The following is a 20,284-nucleotide window of genomic DNA, read 5'->3' as shown; positions in this document are numbered from 1 at the left end:
TCGCCCTCGCCGCGGAGTGGGCCCCCCCCCTCCCCCCCCCCCCCCCCACCCAAGCGAGCTCTGGACGCACGCCTCGGCACAGACGGTGCCACACTCGACCCATGGGCCGCACCTCTCCCAAACTCACGACCATGGCAGCCAGGTACACCACCTATCCACCCATTGGATTTGCATTCTCCAACTCGATGACTGCAGAGAGTACGAGGTCGACCAAGTTGAGCAACTGGACGAGGTGGCCAGAGGTGGTGTCGGACTCGTCGTCGATCGTCATGGCTGTCATTGTTCCGCCCATCCATGGCCAATGCCTACTCGCTGCGCTCGATCATCATCTTGGTCTCACTGCTCTATTTCCGGCATCGACTGGCTCTGTCGTCTCTCTCCGAACGGATGAGGATTGGGCCGATGCGCTCGGCCTGAGTGATGGCGATGATGATGAGAGTCAGCTGGTGTTGGACGCTGTGCTGGTGGTTGATGCCGAGGCGCTCAACGCGGTCATGCCTCATACGATCGGAGTTGCTCCGAGTCTGCTGCCGGATATGCTGGGCGACGAGGCTCGATTGCCGTGGTCGGTTCTCGCTGTCGCGCCCAAGCACGGCATCTCGGTGGCGGACTGGTCGGCAGAGGTGCTGCTGCCAGCGCTGGCGGAGCGGATGCCTCGACCGGGTGCGGTGCTTGCGCACTTTTCGCCTGCGGTGACAGGCCTGGACTACCCGGTGGCGATGGAGATGGCTGTGCCCGGAGCCAGCGCGGATTGCATGGGCCAGCTCTCGGTCTCGGCCCAGGTTGCGAGGCGGGTGCTCGCCCGCGAGAGCCAGGACCCGGGCGAGGTGGCGCGGCGGCGGGCGGCGCACGAGCTCTTAGGACTTCCGCTCACGTCGCGAATGTTTGATGTTGCACACGCGATGACGGCGTCAGGGAGCCCGCTTGTTGCGGGGCTCGACGACGGCGCAGGACCATCGGATGAGCTCCCGCGCGACGCGGACATCTCTCAGGTGCTTGTGGACGTCCACACCGGCGTCCGGGCACCTAAGGGCACTGAGGTTGCCTGTGTCGACGGATCGCTGGCTTACTTTCACTACGGGGTCGGGCGAGTCAACGACGCTGGGTGGGGCTGCGCCTATCGCTCGCTGCAGACGCTCGCATCCTGGCTTGTGCTCAACAGCTACACGCAAGCGCGAGTGCTCTCGATCCGTGAGATCCAGGAGGTGATTGTGGCGGCTGGCGGGCGCGAGGCCGAGTTCATCGGCTCGTCGCAGTGGATCGGCTCGATGGAAGTCGGCACAGTGCTGACAGCGCACTACGGAGTGGTGTACAAGATCTTGTCTGTGCCGTCGGGCGCGCATGTGCTGGACTACGTGGAGCCGCTGATGGCGCACTTTGCCCAGCATGGCTCGCCGGTCATGATCGGCGGCGGGGTGCTCGCGTACACATTGCTCGGAGTGGCGGTGCCAGCCAGTGGTGGCGAAGCCAAGTTCCTCATCCTTGACCCGCACTACTCGGGACAGGAGAATGCGGGCACTGTTCGCAAGAAGGGATGGGTGGGGTGGAAGGACGCGTCACTGTTCAAGGCCGACGCCTTTTACAACTTTTGCCTGCCGCAGACGCCGGCCAAGATCCCGACTTTCTGAGCAGCATGCGTACGGTGCGAGGCTCGAGCTCAGTTCTTTGCGGCGGTGAGCTTGGGTCGGACGCGGACCTTGCGCCGGACCTTTGCCCGCGTCTTGGGCGGCTTCGGCGGCGAGCCTGGCGGGAGCTCGGACGAGACCGAGTACGATGAGCAGGCGTAGGACTCGGACGACGAGGCGGCGCCGAGAAGCCCGAGATCTGACGAGCAGCTCGACGAGCGCGCGTGTGATGCAGGCGCGGTGTGGTCGTCGTCGGAGAGCGAGACGGTGTACGCCGACTCGGTAGCTGTGCCTGTTGCTGTGCCTGTGCCCGACGCCCTGCTCTGCGGCTTTGGGCGACGAACCGCAACGAGGCCGGGAGCGAGGCTGGAGGCCGAGACCTGGCGCGAGCGCTCCTTCCAGAACTCGGGCGAGCCAACCGGCGGCGAGCCGCTGGACTCGCTGCTCCTGTCGTCGACGTCGACATCTGCAGTAGACGCAGTCGACTTGAGGATGGAACGCAGGCTGTGGGAGTGGGAGTTGTGTGGCTTGGGTGTGAGCTCGTCGGCATCCACAAAGCGGACCCGGGCGGCACCGAATGGGACAGCAGGGAGCATGACCGTTTCTCTCGGCCCATCGTCCGACGACGACGACGACGATGATGACGACGACGACTCGACTCCGTCGTCCGACGAGGAGTCAGACCGCGAGTCCTTGGCCAGCTTGTCAAGGTCGAGATCACGGTATCCACCCTCGGCCGAATCCGGCAGCGCAGATGGGTCGAGGAGGCGATAAAGTTCCCACGAGAGGGTGTGCAGGGTAGGGTCGGCGTCGGCGTCGGCGCCGGCGGGCACTGGCGGGGGGGCGAGGATGCTGCCCAGGTCGAGCTCCGAGGCGTGCGCGTAATTGACAAGCGGAGTAAAGAGCGGTGGGAGCTCGGCGTGGCCTGAGCGGACGTAGGTGATGCGATCAACGAGGCTGGACATGCGGGCGTCCTTGGCGTAGAGGCCGTCGACCGTCTCACGGAGGACAGCATCGAGCGAGTTGGCGGTGGCATCGCGGCGTGTTGTCTTGAGATTGAGGGTAGTGCGGCGCGGCTTGGTCCTGGGCTTGTGGCGCGAGTCCCACGCCGACGAGTCCTCGGCTACAAAGCGGAGCACGTCGTGCACTGTTGCCAGCGAGTCGCTGACGTCGGTCAACGTCCGACGCGAGGCGGCGTAGGTTCCAAGCTCAGCCGTGATCTTGATGTCAGCGTCGAGGAGTCGCCGGGCGACAACAAGCTCGACCTTGCGCTCCAGCGTCGTGGGGCGCGAGGCGACAGCGGCGTCGACTATGTTGGCAGCGGCCTGGACGCCCGCCAGCGCCGACGCAAGGCCACGCAGCGAGGCAAGGGCATCGGTAGCATCGGCGGCATACTCGCGGGCGAGGCTCAGCTGGGCCGCGAGCGAGCAAGCCGCGACGTGCAACGGGTCCGAGTTTGCCGAGTGGTCATGCAGGAGGGCGTGGCGGAGGGCGTGGCGCTGGACACGGGCAGCAGCGAGGCGGGAGTCGAGCGATGTCGGCCGGATCGCAGCGTGGGCCGAGTGTGGAGCGCGTGGGTTGTTGGCGTATGGGGTGTGGGCCGAGTGTGGGGCGTGTGGGTTGACTGGCTGCTTGGTAGCGTGCACAGCGTATGGGGCGTGCGCAGGATGTAGGGCGTGTGGGTTCTTGGCGTGTGGAGCGTGCGGATTGACCGGCTTCTTGGTAGCATGTACAGCGTGTGGGGTGTGTGCAGCGTGTGGGGCGTGCGGGTTGTTGGCGTGTGGAGCGTGCGGGTTGATCGGCTGCTTGGTAGCGTGTGGGGCGTGTGGGGTGTGTGCAGCGTGTGGGGCGTGCGCAGCGTGTGGGGCGTGCGGGTTGTTGGTGTGTGGAGCGTGCGGGTTGATCGGCTGCTTGGTAGCGTGTGGGGCGTGTGGGGCGTGTGCAGCGTGTGGGGCGTGCGGGTTGATCGGCTGCTTGGTAGCGTGCACAGCGTGTGGGGCGTGTGGGGCGTGTGCAGAGGCTGAGAGGGGGGAAGTGCGGACTTTTGGGACTCTGCCACGACTGTTCCAGGCTCTCCAGCGATCCTGCGTGAGACAGCGCTGTCGAGTCCAAGACCGAGGAAGCCAGAGCAAGAACCGATGACACCGATGCCGTGACTGAAGTCGACGCAGAGGGTGATGAAGCCGAAACTGTCGTCGAAGCCGAAGACAAATCCAAGCCCGAGGTCGACGGACGTGGCAAAGCGTGCGCAGAGCTCTCTGGCAAGTGTGCCGCTGTCTGCAGCCCAAGATCATCCGTCCGTGACTCGGGGTGACCACGACCGGCGGAGCTGCGGTTGACCGCCATATTGTTCTTACTCTCCTGCTATGTCCAAGCCATACACAGATAAGTGCTCCATACCACATATGGTACACAAACTCGACTACCCCACTATCAAGTTTGTATCTCCATAATCTCCATAACCACCCCACTTCAGCCTCCCCCTCCCCACCCCCGTTACCCGCCACCCCACCGCCACCCCACCCCTAGCCCCACGACCATTCTATCACTTCCATCATGATCATCATGATCCCCCCCCCACCCCCTCTACCACATACCTTTACCCCTGCACCATACATAGACAGAAGCTCATTGGTGCCTCGTCTGCCTTTGCCACCGCTGTGCGACATGCTCGCAGTGGCTGGTGGCTGGTGCGAGTCAAGTGGTCGTCTCCAGTTGTTGGCTAATGGCGGGAAACGTCGCCGACCGGGGGGGACATGGCCGCGATCGGATCTCAGACGGAGATGAGGGGGGGGGATACATGCGAAGACAATGTTGAGCATGGTTGAGTGTTATGGTATGGGTGGGTTGATGAGCGGCTCGGATCAGGTGTGATGAGTACGGGCGGAGAGACCTGTGACGCTGAGGCAGGCAGGGGGGGGGGGAGAGGGGGCGCGGACATGGAGACTCGGTACCACCAATTAGCATCCCCGGAACGATGATCAAGTTGATAAGTGGGCGTGTGATGCAGGGATCGGACTGGGGCCATAAGCTGGGTACGGCCCGGGACGGATCCGGCCCTATTCTGGCGGGGTTTGCCGCGTGAGTGGTGACGACCGCAGATAGGGACGGCGGCAGCTCGATGGTCACAAGAGACAGGCAGACGAGAGCAGCGATACTTGTCGACAAAAGTCAGAGAGGATGGCGACGGAAGCAAGAGAAAGCACAAGTGCAAGTATGGGTTGCCCAAGCGGTGACAATGGCCAGAACCAGTCGTCCCAAGTCGCCCCGTCTGGCGGTGGTATGTCGCGTTCAGTCGCGACTTGGCTCGACTTTGCTGGCCTCACGGGCACAAAGTGCTTCCGCAACGCGTATCTGGTGGGCATCACCGCCGGCTTTTCTGCTGGCTCGTTTGCCTTTCTCAAGACATGTACGTACCGCGCTTGATGAGTAGTGAGCGAGGGGAGGAGGTGGAGGGGGACTACCTCGACTCACTCACATCGCCGGCACATTCTGTCGTCATCCCAGGGAACGGCCTCCGCGCCGGCAACTGGGCCATCGGCGCGTTTGCAGTCGGTACCATGGCTGCGTGGCACACTTGCTCCCATTTTCACAACGAACACGTCAAGAAGATGCATGCCCTTGCTGACCAGCTCAATCGCAAGCAGGCCGAGCTCAACGACAGATCGCCCGAGCCGCCCACAACAACACCGCCGTCATCGTGACCCATCACACGTCTTGGGCCATCATGCACACATGTACGCGTACACGCATGTATACGCTCACACGCTCACATGCACACGCACGCACGCACACACACGCACACACGCGCATCAGCTGAAGATCCTCGCCGACGGCAGACGTCGGGCTTGCAGCCGCTCAGTCCTCCCCCCCCCCCCCCTCCATTGTCGTCGACACGGCTAGAGATCGCATTAGAAAATGAACTCAGCCCAGATCTGGCCTCTGTTCCTTAACCGCCATGGAAGCACAGGGGCTGTCCCGAGCTCGATGATGAACTCGGGCTACGGCTTTCTTTGACAGCCAAACAGTTTCGCGAAACGGGCCGCAGCCGCTGCCAGCTCGGCGCACAGGCACGGCGACGGGGACAGGTGCGGACACGCGACTACCAACAACACCATGTTCAAGACCGTGCTTGTTCTCTGCGCTGTGTTTGCTCTTGCGCTTGCAGCAACGTACGTTTCCTTTCTGCTATCCCAGGACGTGTTGTGCGCTGTCGCAATGCCTTTGTATCGTTGCCTGTAGCCGAGGTGAGGGGCACGCGTTTTTTGGCTCGCCCTCCCAACCCTATCATATCCACGCGGAAGAATGGCTACAGCAACACGGTTCTCGCCCCCCCCCCCCCCCACTCACACAAACTGCCCCACATGAACATACTCTAGTCCGCCTTCCATTTCGGAAACCTTTGAGGCTGCTGTCACCAGTAAGTTCATCGCCACAGACGGCTTTCCCATCACCTTTGCCGTCTTTTTTCCCGCCCCTCCCCCCCTTTCCGTCAATACCTTTTGCTCTGCGGAAGTCGAGCGATTTCCTTTGGCATTGCTTTTTTTTTTTCTCTCACAAATCTACACGCTTTTCTTACTCATATTCCTTGACTTGCGCAGTCGAGGTGCACAAGGGCAACGAGCATGCGATCGGTGAGGGCCGTGTGGCGCAGGATCAGTCTGCCAACAAGGCTGTGCAGTTCTGGGAGTTTGAGAACCCGCAGCACAAGCACAACGACGTGTACGAGCTTGCGCGTTACGATCTCGGCTTTGACTACGCCATCGACTCGAACAACAAGACGATGTGCTACAAGAAGGCTGTGACCGGCTCGCTCCCAGGCTGGTTTGACTGGGTCTCCAAGGCGCAGTACGCTGGGCAGAAGCGTGTCCGTCACCTCATGATCGACTTTTGGACGTTTAAGGCGGCCAACATCGAGCTCGGCCTCGGCGTCCTCGCCCACGATCCCACCCACCCGTACCTGTTTGGCATGAACGACACGACGGCGCAGTCCGAGTTTGTCATGCTGTTCGAGAAGTGGGCGCCGACAACGCCCAAGGACCCGCGCGTCTTTGACGTCCCGCACCAGTGCATGTAATGTCCCCTCGCGCGACTTTCTTGACTTTGCCTCGAGGCGCGCGTGCGCCCGCACATAAACGGAGCCGTCGCCTCACCAACCGCTGTCAGCACTTGCGCTTCTTGATCAGCTTGCGCAGAATGGAGCGGTACTTGGCGAGCATCTTGCGGACCTTTTTCGAGTCGGTCATGTCGGCAAAGAGCGCCGGACGCGAATGCTTCTTGAAGAAGAGGAATCGCCAGTCCAGGATGAGCTGGCGCTGGTCTTCCAGCTTCTTCTCCAGCTCGAGCTCGGCCTTGGACTTTGACCGCTCCGGCGCGCCGTCGTCGTCGTCCGAATCTGGGAGTTCCGGCGGCGGGCGGAGGACTTCAAAGTCGGCGTCATCCGACGAGTCGACCAGCGTTGCCGGTGGTGCCAGGTCTGGCAGCTGGCTGTCATCGACCGTGGCCATCACGTCGTCCTCGGGGTTGTAGAAGCCGCGACGCTCACGCTTGCGGCGCTTCTTCTTCTTGCGGCGGCGAGCGGCGTCGGCGTCGGCGTCGGCGTCGGCGCTACCGCCGGATGGCCCGGCGACGGCGGCGTTGTCATCGCTCGCATCGAGAGCAACCAGCGGCAGGGTGCCTGCGGCAGCAGCAGGAGTGCTCGCAAGGTCCGCGGCTGCGATGGCGGCGGCGGTGGCAGCGTCGGCCTGTTCGCGAGAGGCGATGGCGGCGCGGCGCTCGGCCTCTGCAGCCTGGAAGGCGCGGCGTTCCTCCTCCTCCAGCTGAGTTGCCACAGCCTCCGAATCTGTGATGCCCTCGCGGATGCCGTCCCAATCGCGCTGGTTGCGGAACTCGTCAAACTCTTCCGCCTCCAACTGCTCGGCGAGAGCCGCGTCCGAGGTAACCTGATCCCGCACCAACCATAGCTGACGAACGGCCGAGGTGGCGGCCGTATCCAGGGTCATTGTGCGATACTCGGACATAGAGACGTCCGAGTCCGAGTCTGTCCCGGCATGCGAGTGTGTGGCCGATGACGATGACTCTTCCTCATCATCATCATCATCATCATCATCATCGTCATCGTCATTGACGTCATCGATATTGGCAGCAGAGCCTCGAGCACCACCATCGTGCACATCATTCGAAAGAGCAGAAGTAGGAAAGGGCAAAGGTGCGGCAGTGGGAAGACCATTGTTGTTCACCTCATCCTCTTCGTCATCAGAAGAGGTCGACAAGCCAGCCGTGTACGAGAGTACGGCAGCAGGCATGGATGAGGAAGGCTCTGTGGCGAGGTACACACCAGGCCTGTGCTCGGTAGTGGACGAGGTTGACGAAGAAGATTCAGACATTCTCCACACCTGGTGAGAACAATGGTGAGAGGTCTGTTTCTCTCACTGCTACGCTCTCGGTGTGTGACCCCCCCCCCCCCCTTGCCGGTCCTGTGCTGCTTTGGAACGCATGTGGGCAAACCTGTCGGTGACTTGGATTTTGATTGGGGTGATGAGGGAAAAGGGGGGGGGGGGGTTGGGTATAGTAGGGATTGATGTGGTTTGGGGGATGTGCGTGGTCATGGGGTCATGGAGGGGGGGGGGGGGAGGGGGGGGGGAGTCGGGGTATGTCTCGTGTACGATGTGTACGTCCCTGTGTGGGCCTCGGGCATCGAGATCAGATCGAAACCTCTATGTAGATTCGGTTGCGGAATCGAGTCCGATCCTTGCCACTGCAACGACCGGCAACCAGCCAACCATCCGTATCTAGTAACGGACAATGGATGGTGCTGGATAAGGGGTGTACAGGAGCGGGAGCATGCGGTTGGGGCTGTGGCAGGGCCAGCTGTGTGGCGTCGCGTGGCAGCAGCCGACAAATTGGGCAGTGAGGGGTTGGGTGCGGAGGGACTCACCTCACTCTGTGGATGCGCCGACTTGCACAGAGTGCTCTAATCTCTGCAAGGGTTGGTGTGAGCAGAACTATGGCATCCATCTCTCCTCCCCGTGACTATGATGTACGCAATCTATGTATTTCACATGTTACGGCCTGTGTCCTCACTCTCCCCTCTTCCCCCGCGAAGAGGGATCGATCCCCTCCCCCTCTTGGGCGACAGGCCCTCATCTGTCTACTGGCCATGGTTACAGGCATGGCGACGCGATCAGATCTATATATGTGAGCGTGCTAGATGAGTGGAGCGAGTTTCTTGGTGGTGTTGTGATCGATGATGTGAACGATGTGGTCTGTGGTAGCCGGCGTGATGGCGGTGGCGTTCATGGCGCCAATGGTAGGCTTACCCGTCTGGTCTGACGTGATGGGATCGTCAGAGCGATCTCGGGAGCTGTCTTGGCTGTGGCTTTCGCGCTCGCAATCATGACGGCAGGTAGTATGGGTGAGATCAACTCGACTCACGGCAGAGGCACACAGAATGCGCTCAAGGCGCTGCTCTCGCTGCAGTCAAACGTCAACATCCTCAAGACGATTGCGGCGATGGGCCCGAAGGAGCGGGCGGCCAAATACGCGCAGTCGCTGCCAGAGATGCATGAGTACAAGGCGCGGGCGGGGCTCGACGATAGCAAGCTGCGGACGATCGAGTTCATCCATGTGACAGGAACCAAGGGCAAGGGCTCGACAGCGGCGATGACGGAGCAGCTGCTGCGGTCGTCGGGCGTGCGGACCGGACTCTTCACCTCGCCGCATCTGCTCTCGCCGCGTGAGCGGATCCGAATCGACGGCAGGCCGGTGTCCGAGGACACTTTCTCCAACGCGTTTTGGGGCATGTGGGAGCGGCTCGAGAGCGGTGCGGCGGCGGCCGGACGCAGCTCGGAGCTCCCGCCGCATCCGATGTTCTTCCGCTACCTGACGCTCATGAGCTTGGCGGTGTTTGTGGAGCACGGCGTGGACGTAGCCATCATGGAGGTTGGCATCGGCGGGCGGTACGACTCGACCAATATCATTCCGCCGCCGGTGGCCGCCGGCATCACCCCGATTGGATACGACCACCTCGAGGTCCTCGGCACCTCGATCACAGACATTGCCTTCCAGAAGGCCGGCATTATCAAGCCCGGGACCGGCGCGGTCATCACGGCGCCACAGGACGACGGCGCGCTCGAGGTCATCCGTGCTGAGGCCGCCGCCGCCAGCGTGCCGCTGGTGGAGAGCCGTCCGCTGGTTGTGGAGGCGCCTGACAGCCTCGGCCTTCCGGGCGCGCACCAGACATGCAACGCGGCGGTGGCGCTGGGCCTGGCGCGGGCGTTTCTGGCAGCACAGGCGTCGGGACTGGCGAGTGCCGCCGAGGCTGCGGCTGGGGTGAGTGGCCAACTCCGGCTCGCTGCTTCCGATGAGGTGACCGAGGCGGAGGGGGCGGCGCTGCGGGCGGCCAAGTGGCGCGGGCGGTGCTCGCAGCACTCGATCTCGCCGAGTGTGGAGCTGTACATGGACGGGGCGCACACGTACGAGTCGATGCAGGCGTGCGTGCAGTGGTTCAACGAGCGGAGGCGGGCGGCGCCGGACCGCAAGACCGTCCTCATGTTCGCCTGCAAGTACTCGCGCGATCCGCTGTGGCTCATGCTTCCGCTGGTGGACGTTCACATGTCGACGCCGTTTGATCTGGTGGTCTTCTCGTCGACAACGGCGTATCCGCCGGGCGACGAGGCGCCGGCCTCGGTCAACGACTCGGATCCGGACGAGCAGCGCCGCGCGTATCGCCGCAAGCGGCGCGAAGCCTGGAAGGAGCGCCAGCTTGAGACCTGGTTCAAGCTGGCCTCGGGCGAGCCGCTCGAATGCGACGCCCCTTCTGGTGGCGCGGCGGTGCGGTCTGTGCCCAAGTCGGTCGCCGATGCTCTCGCTGCCGGCCGCCACCGCGCCACTCCGGACATCCGCGACGGCGACGCGCCGATGGTCCAGCTCGACTCGATCCAGGACTCACTGGACTTTGTCCGCAACATGACAGCACCAGGCGGGCCATGGGAGAACGATGGCGTCGACGTCCTTGTCTGCGGCTCGCTCTATCTTGTGGGTGGCGTCTTTGAGGTCCTCGGGTACGGCGTCGAGTAGCGACTCATTTAACTTGTGTGTGAGAGCCTTTGTCGCGGGTACATCGATCACCACCTCTGCCTCCCAGTCTCCACCTCGGCTCCCATCACGATCTTGACCCAGAACGCTCAGTTTGCTACGAAACGATTGTCATCATCACCAGCGCGGTCGGGTCGGTGGTCGTAGTAGTAGCGGCATGTTTGGAGCACAACGAACGAACGATTATTTTTAACTCTGTGACTCGAAACGGCAACGATAATTTGAAGGAGAAAGTTTGCATTACTGGCAGCAAGGCGAGGGAACGGTAGGTGCGGTCACCCGTCTCTCGCCCCCACCCAACCATGCTCGCTGCTCGTTCGCTCCTCACCCGCCCCGCAGCGGTGGCGACGGCCCTGTCGCGGGCTATGTCTGCCGCCTCGTCGGGACTCTGGATTGGCAAGGATACCAAGGTTATGTGCCAGGGTATGACTGGCAAGCAGGTATGTATCATATTCTCCATACCCATGACCTTCTTCCCCATGTAGTATGCTTGTCGCTCGCTGTCATGGCCATACCCCATGCCCCCCTCGCCCCAGCTGAGAGAACCATTTTTTTGGTCGATGGAGGTCGTTCGCGGCCCAGCCGCCGCGTCATAGCCACGTCCGCTGCTGCATGGCTAGCCAAGGGAGAAGAGAGTGAGAGACAGACAGAGAGGAGTATGGAGTTTGTTGTTCAGTATGTGTTACTCATGGTGTGTATGTGTGTCTCTGTGTGTAGGGTACCTTCCACACTGAACAGGCCATTGCCTACGGCACCAACATGGTGGCGGGGATTTCCCCCTCCAAGGCCGGCACCACCCACCTCGGTGTCCCCGTCTTTGCCACCGTTGAGGAGGTACGTATCCATGTCCCGCTACTCCCAGCCATCCATGCTGGTATCCATGCCGGTATCCATGCCGGCATCCATGCTGGTATCCATGCCGGTATCCATGCCGGTATCGAATGATGTGCATGCCCCCCCCCCTCCCCCCACCCCCCACCCCCCTCCCCCACCCTCCCTTGGACATGATGCATATGATGCTTGATGATAGACTTCTGAAGTGGTGCGTTGTACCCATTCTTCGATGACAACCCATCTTTCCTGATGCACATGTCCATGGTGCCCCCCCCCCCCACCTTCCCACCTACTTTTCGAGGTGCGCAAAGTCAACCCAATTGTCCATCTGGCCGTCTGCTTGTCCGTCTGCTCGTCTGTCCGTCTGTCCGTCTGTTCGTCTGTCCGTCTGTTCGTCTGTCCGTCCCCCCACAACACAACTGCCCCCGCTTTGTGCAGTGGCGGGCAGCGGGCAGTGTCAGGCGGTAGCTCGCCATCGCAGTATTGGTGACGTTCGTAGTGACGGCGGTGGTTGGCGGTGGTGGGTGACACGCGGTCAACGTTTGCGATGTGGTGTTCCACTGGTACTAACTAACTCTCTTCTCCGAATGACACAGGCCAAGAACGAGACTGGCGCTGACGCGTCGGTCATCTACGTTCCGCCGCCGTTTGCGGCCGCGGCGATCATGGAGGCGCTCGAGGCTGAGGTCCCGCTCGTGGTGTGCATCACCGAGGGCATTCCCCAGCAGGACATGGTCCGCGTCAAGGCGGCGCTCATGTCGCAGGACAAGACGCGTCTGATCGGCCCGAACTGCCCGGGCATCATCAAGCCCGACGAGTGCAAGATCGGCATCATGCCGGGCCACATCCACTCGGCCGGCCGCATCGGTGTCGTGTCGCGCTCCGGCACCCTGACGTACGAGGCTGTGGCGCAGACGACGGCTGTCGGCCTGGGCCAGTCGATCTGCGTCGGCATTGGCGGTGACCCGTTCAACGGCACCAACTTTATCGACTGCCTCGAGATGTTCAACAACGACCCGTCGACCGAGGGCATCATCCTCATCGGTGAGATCGGCGGCGTGGCCGAGGAGGAGGCCGCGGCGTACATCAAGGAGCAGAACATCACCAAGCCCATTGTCTCGTTCATTGCCGGTGTCACTGCCCCGCCCGGCCGTCGCATGGGTCATGCTGGTGCCATCATCTCGGGCGGCAAGGGCGGCGCCGAGTCCAAGATCGCGGCTCTCGAGGATGCCGGTGCTGTCGTCACCCGCTCCCCGGCTGTCCTCGGCAAGACCATGCACCAGGTCTTCAAGGAGCGTCTCCTGCTCTGAGCATCCCGCTCCCCCCCCCCACCACCACCAAACCCCTACAGATCCTGCTTCCAACCACCAGCATGTACTCGAGATGGCTTCATGAGCTCAATGCAATGCGCCCGCAGCTTGTTCGTCTAGGAGGAGAGCGAGAAACGCTGCTTGAGGGCGGCCCAGAGCATGGCCCTCTCATGGGCGACGTTGGACATCATGCCCGAGTTCTCCTGGGCGCGGCGGATGAGGTAGGGCATGACCTCGTCGATGGGCCCATAGGGAACGTACTTGAAGGCACGGTAGCCCTTGGAGCCGAGGGTAAAGGTGATGTAGTCGGCCATGCCCAGGAGCTGGCCAAAGTAGACGCCAGAGTCCTTGGCAATGTTGCGCTCGGCCATGCCAGCCACAGTGGCGGCCACCGAGGCTTCGTTGTGAGAGGCGACCATGACATTCGAGTGATCCATGTTGTCGAGGATGAGCTCGACGCAGGCGTCGTAGTTGGCATGTGTGGCGTCGATGTTGGGCAAGATGGGATCCTCGATGCCGAGCTCTTCAGCGCGGGCACGCTCCTGGACCATGTACGCGCCGCGAACCATTTTGCCGGCGAACCAGAAGCCCTCCCGCTGTGAGCGCTCGAGGTCGTTGGTCACCTTGCGTTGAGTCTTCTTGAGGTAGCATTGGTATGTGTTGAAGATGGAGGGAAAGTCGATGTTGTGGCGGCGCTGGAGCTCGAGGGTAAAGTGGTCGATGGCCGGCTGCAGGTACGTCTGCTCGGCGTCGATCATGAGGCGGACGCGGGCGGCGGCGGCGGCCTTGGCCACGGTCTCGAGCCGGCGGACCATGTTGTCCATGAGGGCCGTCTCGCGTTCGTCGAGCAGCGGGAGGACGCCCGACTTGGCAAACTGGTCCTTGGCCGTCAGGTAGGCTGCGGAACGGGTGGTCAGGTCGTTGAGGCGCAGGGCGTAGGTCCACTCGATGTAGTCGAGCTTGTCGTCCTTGGAAAAGTCGATCTCGTCAAAGAGCTCTGCGGCCTGGCTCTCCGAGAGCTGGACACCGACGTCACGGAGCGAGAGCTGGAACGAGTCTGGCGAGACCGAGCCGTCGGGCTCGCCCGAGGGCAGAGCAAAACGGTCGTGCCAGAGGTCGCGGATGGCGATGAGCAGCGAGCTCATGCGCTCGAGGAGGACGGGCTTGCCCAGCGCCGTCAACTTGACGGCAACGAGGCCCTCGCCGGCGGCAGCGTCCTCGATGGCCTGCAGAAACATGTCGGCATTGGCGTCGCACTCGGCCTCACCGGCGTAGTCGTATGTCCGCGCCGAGACGACGCCGCGACGGGCCTCGCGACGGACCACCACGTCGATGTCCTCCTCGGCGGCTACCTCTTCCAGATCCTCCAGCTCGTTCTCGGCGGCGTAGTCAAGAATGGAGCCGACGCCCGCCTTCTTCAGCCGCATGACGACCGGCTGGATGTCGGCGCCGGTCTCGCCGGCGCAAAAGTGGGCAAAGAACGTCGAGCGCATGACGGCTTCGGTCAGGGACTTGCCAAAGATCTTGTTGGAGAGGGCGAGCAGATCCTCCGACTTTGCGACAATGGTCTCTGAGGAGCAGAGCGTAAAAACGGCGAGCGCTCGGAGCAAATGCCACGTACTCTGCTTGCCGTACGCCAACTTGACGTCGTCGAATCGCAGCTCTTCGGCGACAGCCGGCGACGCCGGCGGCGGCAGGAGCGGCTCCACCGAGGTATCGTACGATCCAAGCGACGGCAGCGGCTTCTTCTTCCCGATCTTGGACATCACCCGTCGTCTTCCGTCCTTGCCTAGCTTCCGAGCCGACGAACTGGCGCTCCGTCGTGCTCCTGACGGCCGCTCAAACTTTGCTGCAAATAGTCCGAAAATGCCAGGCGCAGTCACGCCCTCGTTGGTCGCACCCGCACCGGCTACGTAGCGGGCGCTAGCACGCGCTAAGTTGCCAGACAAAGCGCCAACGCGGAACATAGCAAAGTGTGCACAAACTCCCACACACAGGTGCCAAAAAGTGAGGTGTGTTCCGCTGTGCTGAGCCGTGTGGCCCTCGTCAGAGTCCCCTGGTGCCAGCTCACGACAGCACTCGGTCACTCGGTGACTGGCAGCAGTTTGGGCAGGTTGCGGCAATCATTTTTTTCCCACTTTTTTTTTTTTGCGCAGTGGCAAGGGTGGGGGGGTGACGGCATGTGTGGACAGCGAGTCACTCTGCGTCTACGGGATCGGCGTCAACGAGGCGGGAGTGGCGCGATGCGGTCAATGATAGCGGGTGGCAAGGCCAAGACAAACGTCAACGCGGCCGGCGAGGCAGGGCGATGCGAAGCATATGCAGCCGGTGACGGGAGTGAGCAAGGCTACAACGGCGGGAGAGCAGATGCAGTCGATGCTGGAGCGACGCAGGGCACGGCAGATGCTTGATGGTGGCAGGTCGGCATTGCGGCGACCACAGTCAGGATGAGAGCAGGGCTCAAGAAGAAGGGCTGGCATCTGATGAGGAGGACGTAAGCTGGGGTGAGCTTGTAGAGCTTGATGCACCTTCTGGTGATGATGTGCCGCGGGCACGCTCCATGTCCTTGATCACCTTGGCTGGCAAATGTAGCTCCTTGTAGCGATCGAGGACCTCTGCCCGCTCTTCAGCCTTTTTCTTGATGATGGGTTCGTCTGGGTATGTACCGAGGCATGGCCACGAGTGATGAGTGCGTGTGTTGTGGCGGGGATTGGAGGGGGGATGGGGGGGATGGCTTTGGGTTGTGGTGGCGATGGGGAGCACGATAATGAGGAAGATGATGGTGATGATGGCGACGACGACGATGATAGCCATGACTGCTGGGTCACCACGAGCACCTCCCGTTACCGATCACGCCCGGCATCTCCAGCAGGACCCATGGCTATGGACCATGGCCCATCGACTGGCGGTCACATCTCGGACAGAGGAAGAGGAAGGGTTACGGGCATACGCTTCACCTCGTCGGCAACAGCAGACGTACATAGATTGGCCTTGATAAACACAAACTCCATTGCTGCTCCAAGAGCAAAGCCCACGCCACAGGGGAGCAGGTACCGAGACATGCTGCGCAGATGAGTGGGACGGGATGCGGGCGAGTTGAGGCGAGTTGAGGCGAGTTGAGGCGAGTTGAGTCGGCGGGCGGTGGACGGTGACGGGCGACGGGCGGTGGAACGGCGGGCGGTGGGCGGTGGGCGGCGGGGCTTGAACGGTGTCGGCAGAGAGGACGACGATGGATGGAGTCGATAGTGAGATGGGAGTGGTAAAGGGAAAGATAGCGCAAGGAGAAAGGATGCTAGCGGGATGGATTGGTCCGGAGAGACCAGTTACGTGCGCCGGGATGGGGTATTGGTGCGGTGGGGTGTCATCTCCGGTGGAATTGGTTTGTCAACGTGTCGTCGTTTGGTTGCAAAGAATGGTCGTGATTGATTGTATTGATTGGCGTGCCCAGTTTGCGTCTGCGCAGACGACGGACCTCTCAGTGTTGACTCGACAGCCACATGGCATGGGGGTAACGTGACCGGGACAGGCTCAAACTGCCAACCTCCACTCACCAAGGCAATACGAGCCCGACGATGACCGCTCTACCCTATAACCCCGATAGCCAACCGAATCCCCGATCCCCGCACCAACCGACCGGTTCCCCAATCCCCGCACCAACCGACCGCCGCCGCCGTCAAACTCGCGTGACAGCCGAGACAGACTCAAACTGCCAGCCACCACTCGCCCGAGCTTGACGAGGCCAACGAGGCCAACGAGGTCGCCGACGACCACTCGACGCCCACGGCTCTAGCAAGACGACACTCGCTCCATAGGAGACTATGCATGGGCAGGCAGGGACTGTGTGGGGAGTCTCCCGAACTCGACTCGCCCACATCTCCCTCGTCGTCGTCTACGTCATCTTTGGTGTGTGGAATGTGGTGGCATCGTTGGCCCTCGAACCGTCATCATCAGCATCATCAACATCTTCATCAATATCATCAACATCAGCAAGCACGTCGCCATCACCCTCGCCACTGCTACCATCGCCACCATCACCATCATTGTCATCATCATGGTCACCCCACCACCATCACCATCATCACCATCTTCATCATCCTTGTTGTCACCATCATCGCCTCATCTCTCGCCGGCTCTCTTTGCTACCTATCGGGACGTGGGCGCGGCGGGAGCCATGATTCTGGCTGCGATGGTGGTGAGCAAGGGCAAGGTGCTGCTACCGTCGTCGGATCATGTGCCGTTGATCTTGCTCACGGGATCGGTGGGAACCTTTGCGTCGCAGCTCTTGTTTACCTTTGGTCTCTCGCTCTCGAACCCGCTGCACGCAGCTGTGCTGCAGCCGCTGACGCCCGTCGTTATGGCGCTTGTCATCAGCTTAACATCGCGGACCGGGTGTAACGCCTCCAAGACGCAGGTGTATGCGCTTGCGGCTGCCTGCATCGGCGCGCTGTGCGTCGTGCTGGCCGAGTCGCCCGAGCCTGGCGGCGAGGCTGCCGAGGGGAACGGGTCGCAACTTGTGGGCTCGGCGCTGCTGCTGCTCGCCATTGCGGCCTTCTGTCTCTACTTGGTGCTTCAGGGCCAGCTTGTGCGACTCCAGCTGTACCCGTCGGCGTGGATTACGGCGTGGGTGTATGTGGTGGGCGCGAGCGAGATGGTGATTTTTGCGCTGTGGTATGACCACATCTCGATCGGCGAGCTCGCCGGCGTGCCGATGCTTCTCTCGCGCGTCCAGCTCTGGGCGCTGGGGTACGGAGTGCTGCTCGCGACGGCGCTCAACTACAATCTGCTCTCGTGGGCTACAGGGGTGCTTGGCTCGCAGACGGTGGCGCTGTACAACTCGATCACGCCGCTGGCGGCGGCGGTGTTCTCGCCGGCGCCGATCTTGCCGATGCAGGTTGTGGGCGGGGCGCTCATTGTGGCTGGCCTCTTTCTCAACTCGGCGGCGCAGCAGGAGCACGCCCAGCGACTGGCCAAGCTCAAGCTGCGGTACGACAAGCCGCGGCGGGTTATGCAGGTGTAGTGTGGCTGTGCGCCAGCCGAGCGACTGGTTTACTTCAAGGAGGTGCGCGCGGGAGTAAAGCGGTAGTAGGCGCGCTACTGCGGAAAGGCGGCACGCATCTGAGCCGAGACGTTGGCGGCGTTGCTGGCCTGGGTCATCATGGCATCGATGGTGCGGAGGATGAGCTGGAAGTCCGGGCGATTGTCCGGCTCCTCGGCCCAGCACGCCTCCATGAGGGCGTGCCAGGCCTGCGGGGTCTTGGCCGGGACCTCGGGGCGGAGGCCTTCCTGGACGACCTTGCGGGCGACGACCATGGGCGACATGCCCTTGTAGGGCTGACGGCGGGTGAGGATTTCCCAGAGGAGGATACCAAAGGCGTAGACGTCAGCCTTGTGGTTGTAGTTCTCCTTGAGGAGCACCTCCTTGGCCATGTACTGCGGAGTGCCGAGACGGGTCTGGTGCATCTGCTCACCCTGGACGACGACGGAGAGGCCAAAGTCGGCGATCTTTGCCGACCAGTCACGCTCGACGAGGACGTTGAGCGACTTGAGGTCACGGTGGATGATGTTCTTGGCGTGGAGGTAGGCCATGCCGCCGGCTGAGTTGTGGGCGACCTTGAGCTTCTGCTCCCAGGAGAGGGAGCGCGACTTGTCGTGGAGGGCGTGGAAGAGCGAGCCGCCCTCGACGTACTCGGTGACGATGCAGAGCGGGGTCGACGGCTTGGTACACGCGCCCATAAAGAGGAGAACGTGCGGATGGCGGAGCGAGGCGAGGATGTCGACCTCGGCCTGGAACATGGCACGCTGCTTGTCGGTCATGGCGCGGACCGAGAACTGCTTGACGGCGACGGTCGAGCCGTTCCAGCCGCCGACGTACACCATGCCGTACGAGCCCTTGCCGATGGTCTGGCGGAACTCGAGGGTGGAAAAGTCGATTTCCCAGGCCGACTTTGCGGCGCCTGCGGCGGCGACCGAGGCTGCAGATGTTGAGCGCGCCGGGAGTGGCGGGCCCGACGACGACGAAGCAGCGCCCGAGGCGCTGGCGTTGACGTCGCGGCGGAACTGCTTGGCGCGGTCGACGAGGTACCGGCCGAGCTTGTCGTTTTTGTTCTTGTTGCAGTTGTCGATGGCGGTCTCGCCCATGGCGTTGCGGATGTGTGGGTCGGCACCGGCCTTGATCAGCGCGCGACAGGCCGAGAGCCGCGAGGCGGCGGTGGCGTAGTGGAGCGCGGTGTTGCCGGCGGCGTTGACGACGCCGTGGTCGACGCCAGCGGTGAGGAGGGTGGCCACTAGGTCGCCGTGGCCCTGGGCGGCGGCGATGTGCAGGACGGTGGAGCCCATGCGGTTCGGCGCCGCGAGTGCGGCGCCACGCTCCTGCAGATACAGCAGGACCTCGCCGCGATCGGCGTAGGCGGCGAGGTGGGCGGCCTTGACGCCGTCACCGTTGGACTCGTCGAGCTTGGCACTAGCCTCGGCGAGGACACGGAGCACGGCGAGGTGTCCAAGCTTGGCCGCGTAGTGGACAGCGGTGCAGCCTTCGGCGTCGCGGGCGTCGACCTCGGCGCCGGCCTTGATGAGGACACGCACAGACTCGGTCTGGCCCTCGGCGGCGGCCTCGATGAGCGGAGTCGAGTGCTTGATGGTGAACAAGTTGACGTCAACGCCCGACTCGATGAGCATCTTGACAATCTCGGGCTCCTTGAGCGCGGCAATGTGCAGCGGGGCGGTGCCCTGCCCATCGCGAGCGCTGGTGTCGGCGCCGGCCTCCAGCAGGGCGCGGGCGCAAAAGACGTCGCCGGCGACGCAGGCCCAGTGCAGTGGCGTAAGGGTGCGGGAGCAGGGCAGGTCCATCTCGCACCCGATGGCCACAAGATCTGCCACAAGCGACGCGTGCGACTTGTTCACGGCCCAGTGCAGAGCCGAGAAGCCCGACTCCTTGTCGACGGCGCCGACGTTGAGCTTGGCCGAAGGCTCGTCACCCGCGGCCTCGATGAGGGTGGCGACAACCTCGGCATGGCCCTTGCACGCCGCCCACATCAGCGGAGTGAACCCGTACGTGTCCTGCGCCCCGAACTCGACACCGTCGATGCCAAGAGTGGCCTTGACAATGTCACGGTTGTCGCGACGTGCTGCCCAGTGCAGTGCGGACATGTCTGTGCGCCATGATTAGCGGATTGGTGAGGCCGATGCAACCAGTTGTGGGGGCAATCAGCGCATAGAGAGCGGTGATTTTTTTCGTACGGCAGGGTGTTGTCCATTACATTTGCCGTAACGGGGAAGAGAAGAGGAGCAGGAGCACCAACATTTGCAGCGAGCCCGAGCAAAATACGAGAGCGGACGAGAGCGACGACCACCGCGGCAGGCATTGCCATTGCCACCCGTAGAGAGCCAGGGAGAGGGACATTGCATCCAGTATTGATTTTT

The 20,284-nt window shown here is 62.5% G+C and overlaps 10 protein-coding genes across 10 annotated transcripts in view; 5 read left to right on the top strand and 5 right to left on the bottom strand.

The window, feature by feature from the left end:
* The window catches only part of AMSG_09693 (GPN-loop GTPase 2), a gene marked incomplete at its 5' end in the record, with an annotated part of 2,445 nt that extends 2,174 nt beyond the window's left edge, over positions 1 to 271 (bottom strand). Inside the window, one exon of the mRNA XM_013898592.1 lies at positions 203 to 271. Coding sequence (XP_013754046.1) covers positions 203 to 271 — 69 coding nt within the window. The remainder of the gene's footprint in view (positions 1 to 202) is intronic.
* A 23-nt stretch (positions 272 to 294) lies between these two features.
* Positions 295 to 1,846, top strand: AMSG_09692 (Ufm1-specific protease 2; the record flags this gene model as incomplete). Its single annotated transcript, XM_013898591.1, has 2 exons — positions 295 to 333; positions 393 to 1,846. 2 exons carry the CDS (start codon positions 295 to 297, stop codon positions 1,626 to 1,628), a joined length of 1,275 nt encoding a protein of 424 aa, XP_013754045.1. The 3' UTR covers positions 1,629 to 1,846.
* AMSG_09691 (uncharacterized protein) lies at positions 1,658 to 3,096 on the bottom strand (the record flags this gene model as incomplete). The annotated part of the gene is made up of 2 exons (XM_013898590.1): positions 1,658 to 3,032; positions 3,065 to 3,096. The coding sequence occupies 2 exons, from the start codon at positions 3,094 to 3,096 to the stop codon at positions 1,658 to 1,660; spliced, it is 1,407 nt and encodes a 468-aa protein (XP_013754044.1).
* Positions 3,097 to 4,907: 1,811 nt separating this feature from the next.
* On the top strand, positions 4,908 to 5,329 carry AMSG_09690 (uncharacterized protein; the record flags this gene model as incomplete). Its single annotated transcript, XM_013898589.1, has 2 exons — positions 4,908 to 5,034; positions 5,133 to 5,329. The coding sequence occupies 2 exons, from the start codon at positions 4,908 to 4,910 to the stop codon at positions 5,327 to 5,329; spliced, it is 324 nt and encodes a 107-aa protein (XP_013754043.1).
* A 394-nt stretch (positions 5,330 to 5,723) lies between these two features.
* Positions 5,724 to 6,802, top strand: AMSG_09689 (uncharacterized protein). The gene is made up of 3 exons (XM_013898588.1): positions 5,724 to 5,797; positions 6,005 to 6,045; positions 6,227 to 6,802. Exons 1-3 carry the CDS (start codon positions 5,742 to 5,744, stop codon positions 6,700 to 6,702), a joined length of 573 nt encoding a protein of 190 aa, XP_013754042.1. The 5' UTR covers positions 5,724 to 5,741; the 3' UTR covers positions 6,703 to 6,802.
* On the bottom strand, positions 6,788 to 7,803 carry AMSG_09688 (uncharacterized protein; the record flags this gene model as incomplete). The annotated part of the gene is made up of 2 exons (XM_013898587.1): positions 6,788 to 7,665; positions 7,704 to 7,803. The coding sequence occupies 2 exons, from the start codon at positions 7,801 to 7,803 to the stop codon at positions 6,788 to 6,790; spliced, it is 978 nt and encodes a 325-aa protein (XP_013754041.1).
* A 458-nt stretch (positions 7,804 to 8,261) lies between these two features.
* Positions 8,262 to 10,951, top strand: AMSG_09687 (folylpolyglutamate synthase). Its single transcript, XM_013898586.1, has 3 exons — positions 8,262 to 8,295; positions 8,593 to 8,664; positions 9,075 to 10,951. Exons 1-3 carry the CDS (start codon positions 8,278 to 8,280, stop codon positions 10,701 to 10,703), a joined length of 1,719 nt encoding a protein of 572 aa, XP_013754040.1. The 5' UTR covers positions 8,262 to 8,277; the 3' UTR covers positions 10,704 to 10,951.
* A 49-nt stretch (positions 10,952 to 11,000) lies between these two features.
* Positions 11,001 to 13,174, top strand: AMSG_12281 (uncharacterized protein). The gene is made up of 3 exons (XM_013898653.1): positions 11,001 to 11,161; positions 11,439 to 11,555; positions 12,152 to 13,174. Exons 1-3 carry the CDS (start codon positions 11,024 to 11,026, stop codon positions 12,863 to 12,865), a joined length of 969 nt encoding a protein of 322 aa, XP_013754107.1. The 5' UTR covers positions 11,001 to 11,023; the 3' UTR covers positions 12,866 to 13,174.
* Positions 12,922 to 15,927, bottom strand: AMSG_09684 (proline dehydrogenase 1; the record flags this gene model as incomplete). Its single annotated transcript, XM_013898585.1, has 3 exons — positions 12,922 to 14,798; positions 15,421 to 15,519; positions 15,846 to 15,927. The coding sequence occupies 3 exons, from the start codon at positions 15,925 to 15,927 to the stop codon at positions 12,982 to 12,984; spliced, it is 1,998 nt and encodes a 665-aa protein (XP_013754039.1). The 3' UTR covers positions 12,922 to 12,981.
* Positions 15,928 to 17,878: 1,951 nt separating this feature from the next.
* On the bottom strand, positions 17,879 to 20,013 carry AMSG_09682 (TKL protein kinase; the record flags this gene model as incomplete). Its single annotated transcript, XM_013898584.1, has 1 exon — positions 17,879 to 20,013. A coding segment is annotated over one exon (2,057 nt), but the record flags the coding sequence as incomplete, so codon positions are not given.
* Positions 20,014 to 20,284: the final 271 nt, after the last annotated feature.

This window comes from Thecamonas trahens (genome assembly GCF_000142905.1).
Source record: "Thecamonas trahens ATCC 50062 unplaced genomic scaffold supercont1.53, whole genome shotgun sequence".
NCBI classification, from domain to species: Eukaryota; order Apusomonadida; family Apusomonadidae; genus Thecamonas; species Thecamonas trahens.
Note: the sequence above shows the minus strand (reverse complement) of the source record. Positions and strands in the feature narration are given on the sequence as shown.

Excerpts from the sequence above, each read along its gene's own strand:
- AMSG_09689 (XM_013898588.1), top strand. The coding sequence starts at position 5,742 with ATGTTCAAGACCGTGCTTGTTCTCTGCGCTGTGTTTGCTCTTGCGCTT. Across the intron at positions 5,798-6,004 it reads GCTCTTGCGCTTGCAGCAAC|TCCGCCTTCCATTTCGGAAA; the intron begins GTACGTTTCCTT and ends AACATACTCTAG. Across the intron at positions 6,046-6,226 it reads CTTTGAGGCTGCTGTCACCA|TCGAGGTGCACAAGGGCAAC; the intron begins GTAAGTTCATCG and ends TGACTTGCGCAG.
- AMSG_09687 (XM_013898586.1), top strand. Across the intron at positions 8,665-9,074 it reads CTCCTCCCCGTGACTATGAT|AATGCGCTCAAGGCGCTGCT; the intron begins GTACGCAATCTA and ends AGAGGCACACAG.
- AMSG_12281 (XM_013898653.1), top strand. The coding sequence starts at position 11,024 with ATGCTCGCTGCTCGTTCGCTCCTCACCCGCCCCGCAGCGGTGGCGACG. Across the intron at positions 11,162-11,438 it reads AGGGTATGACTGGCAAGCAG|GGTACCTTCCACACTGAACA; the intron begins GTATGTATCATA and ends CTCTGTGTGTAG. Across the intron at positions 11,556-12,151 it reads TCTTTGCCACCGTTGAGGAG|GCCAAGAACGAGACTGGCGC; the intron begins GTACGTATCCAT and ends CGAATGACACAG.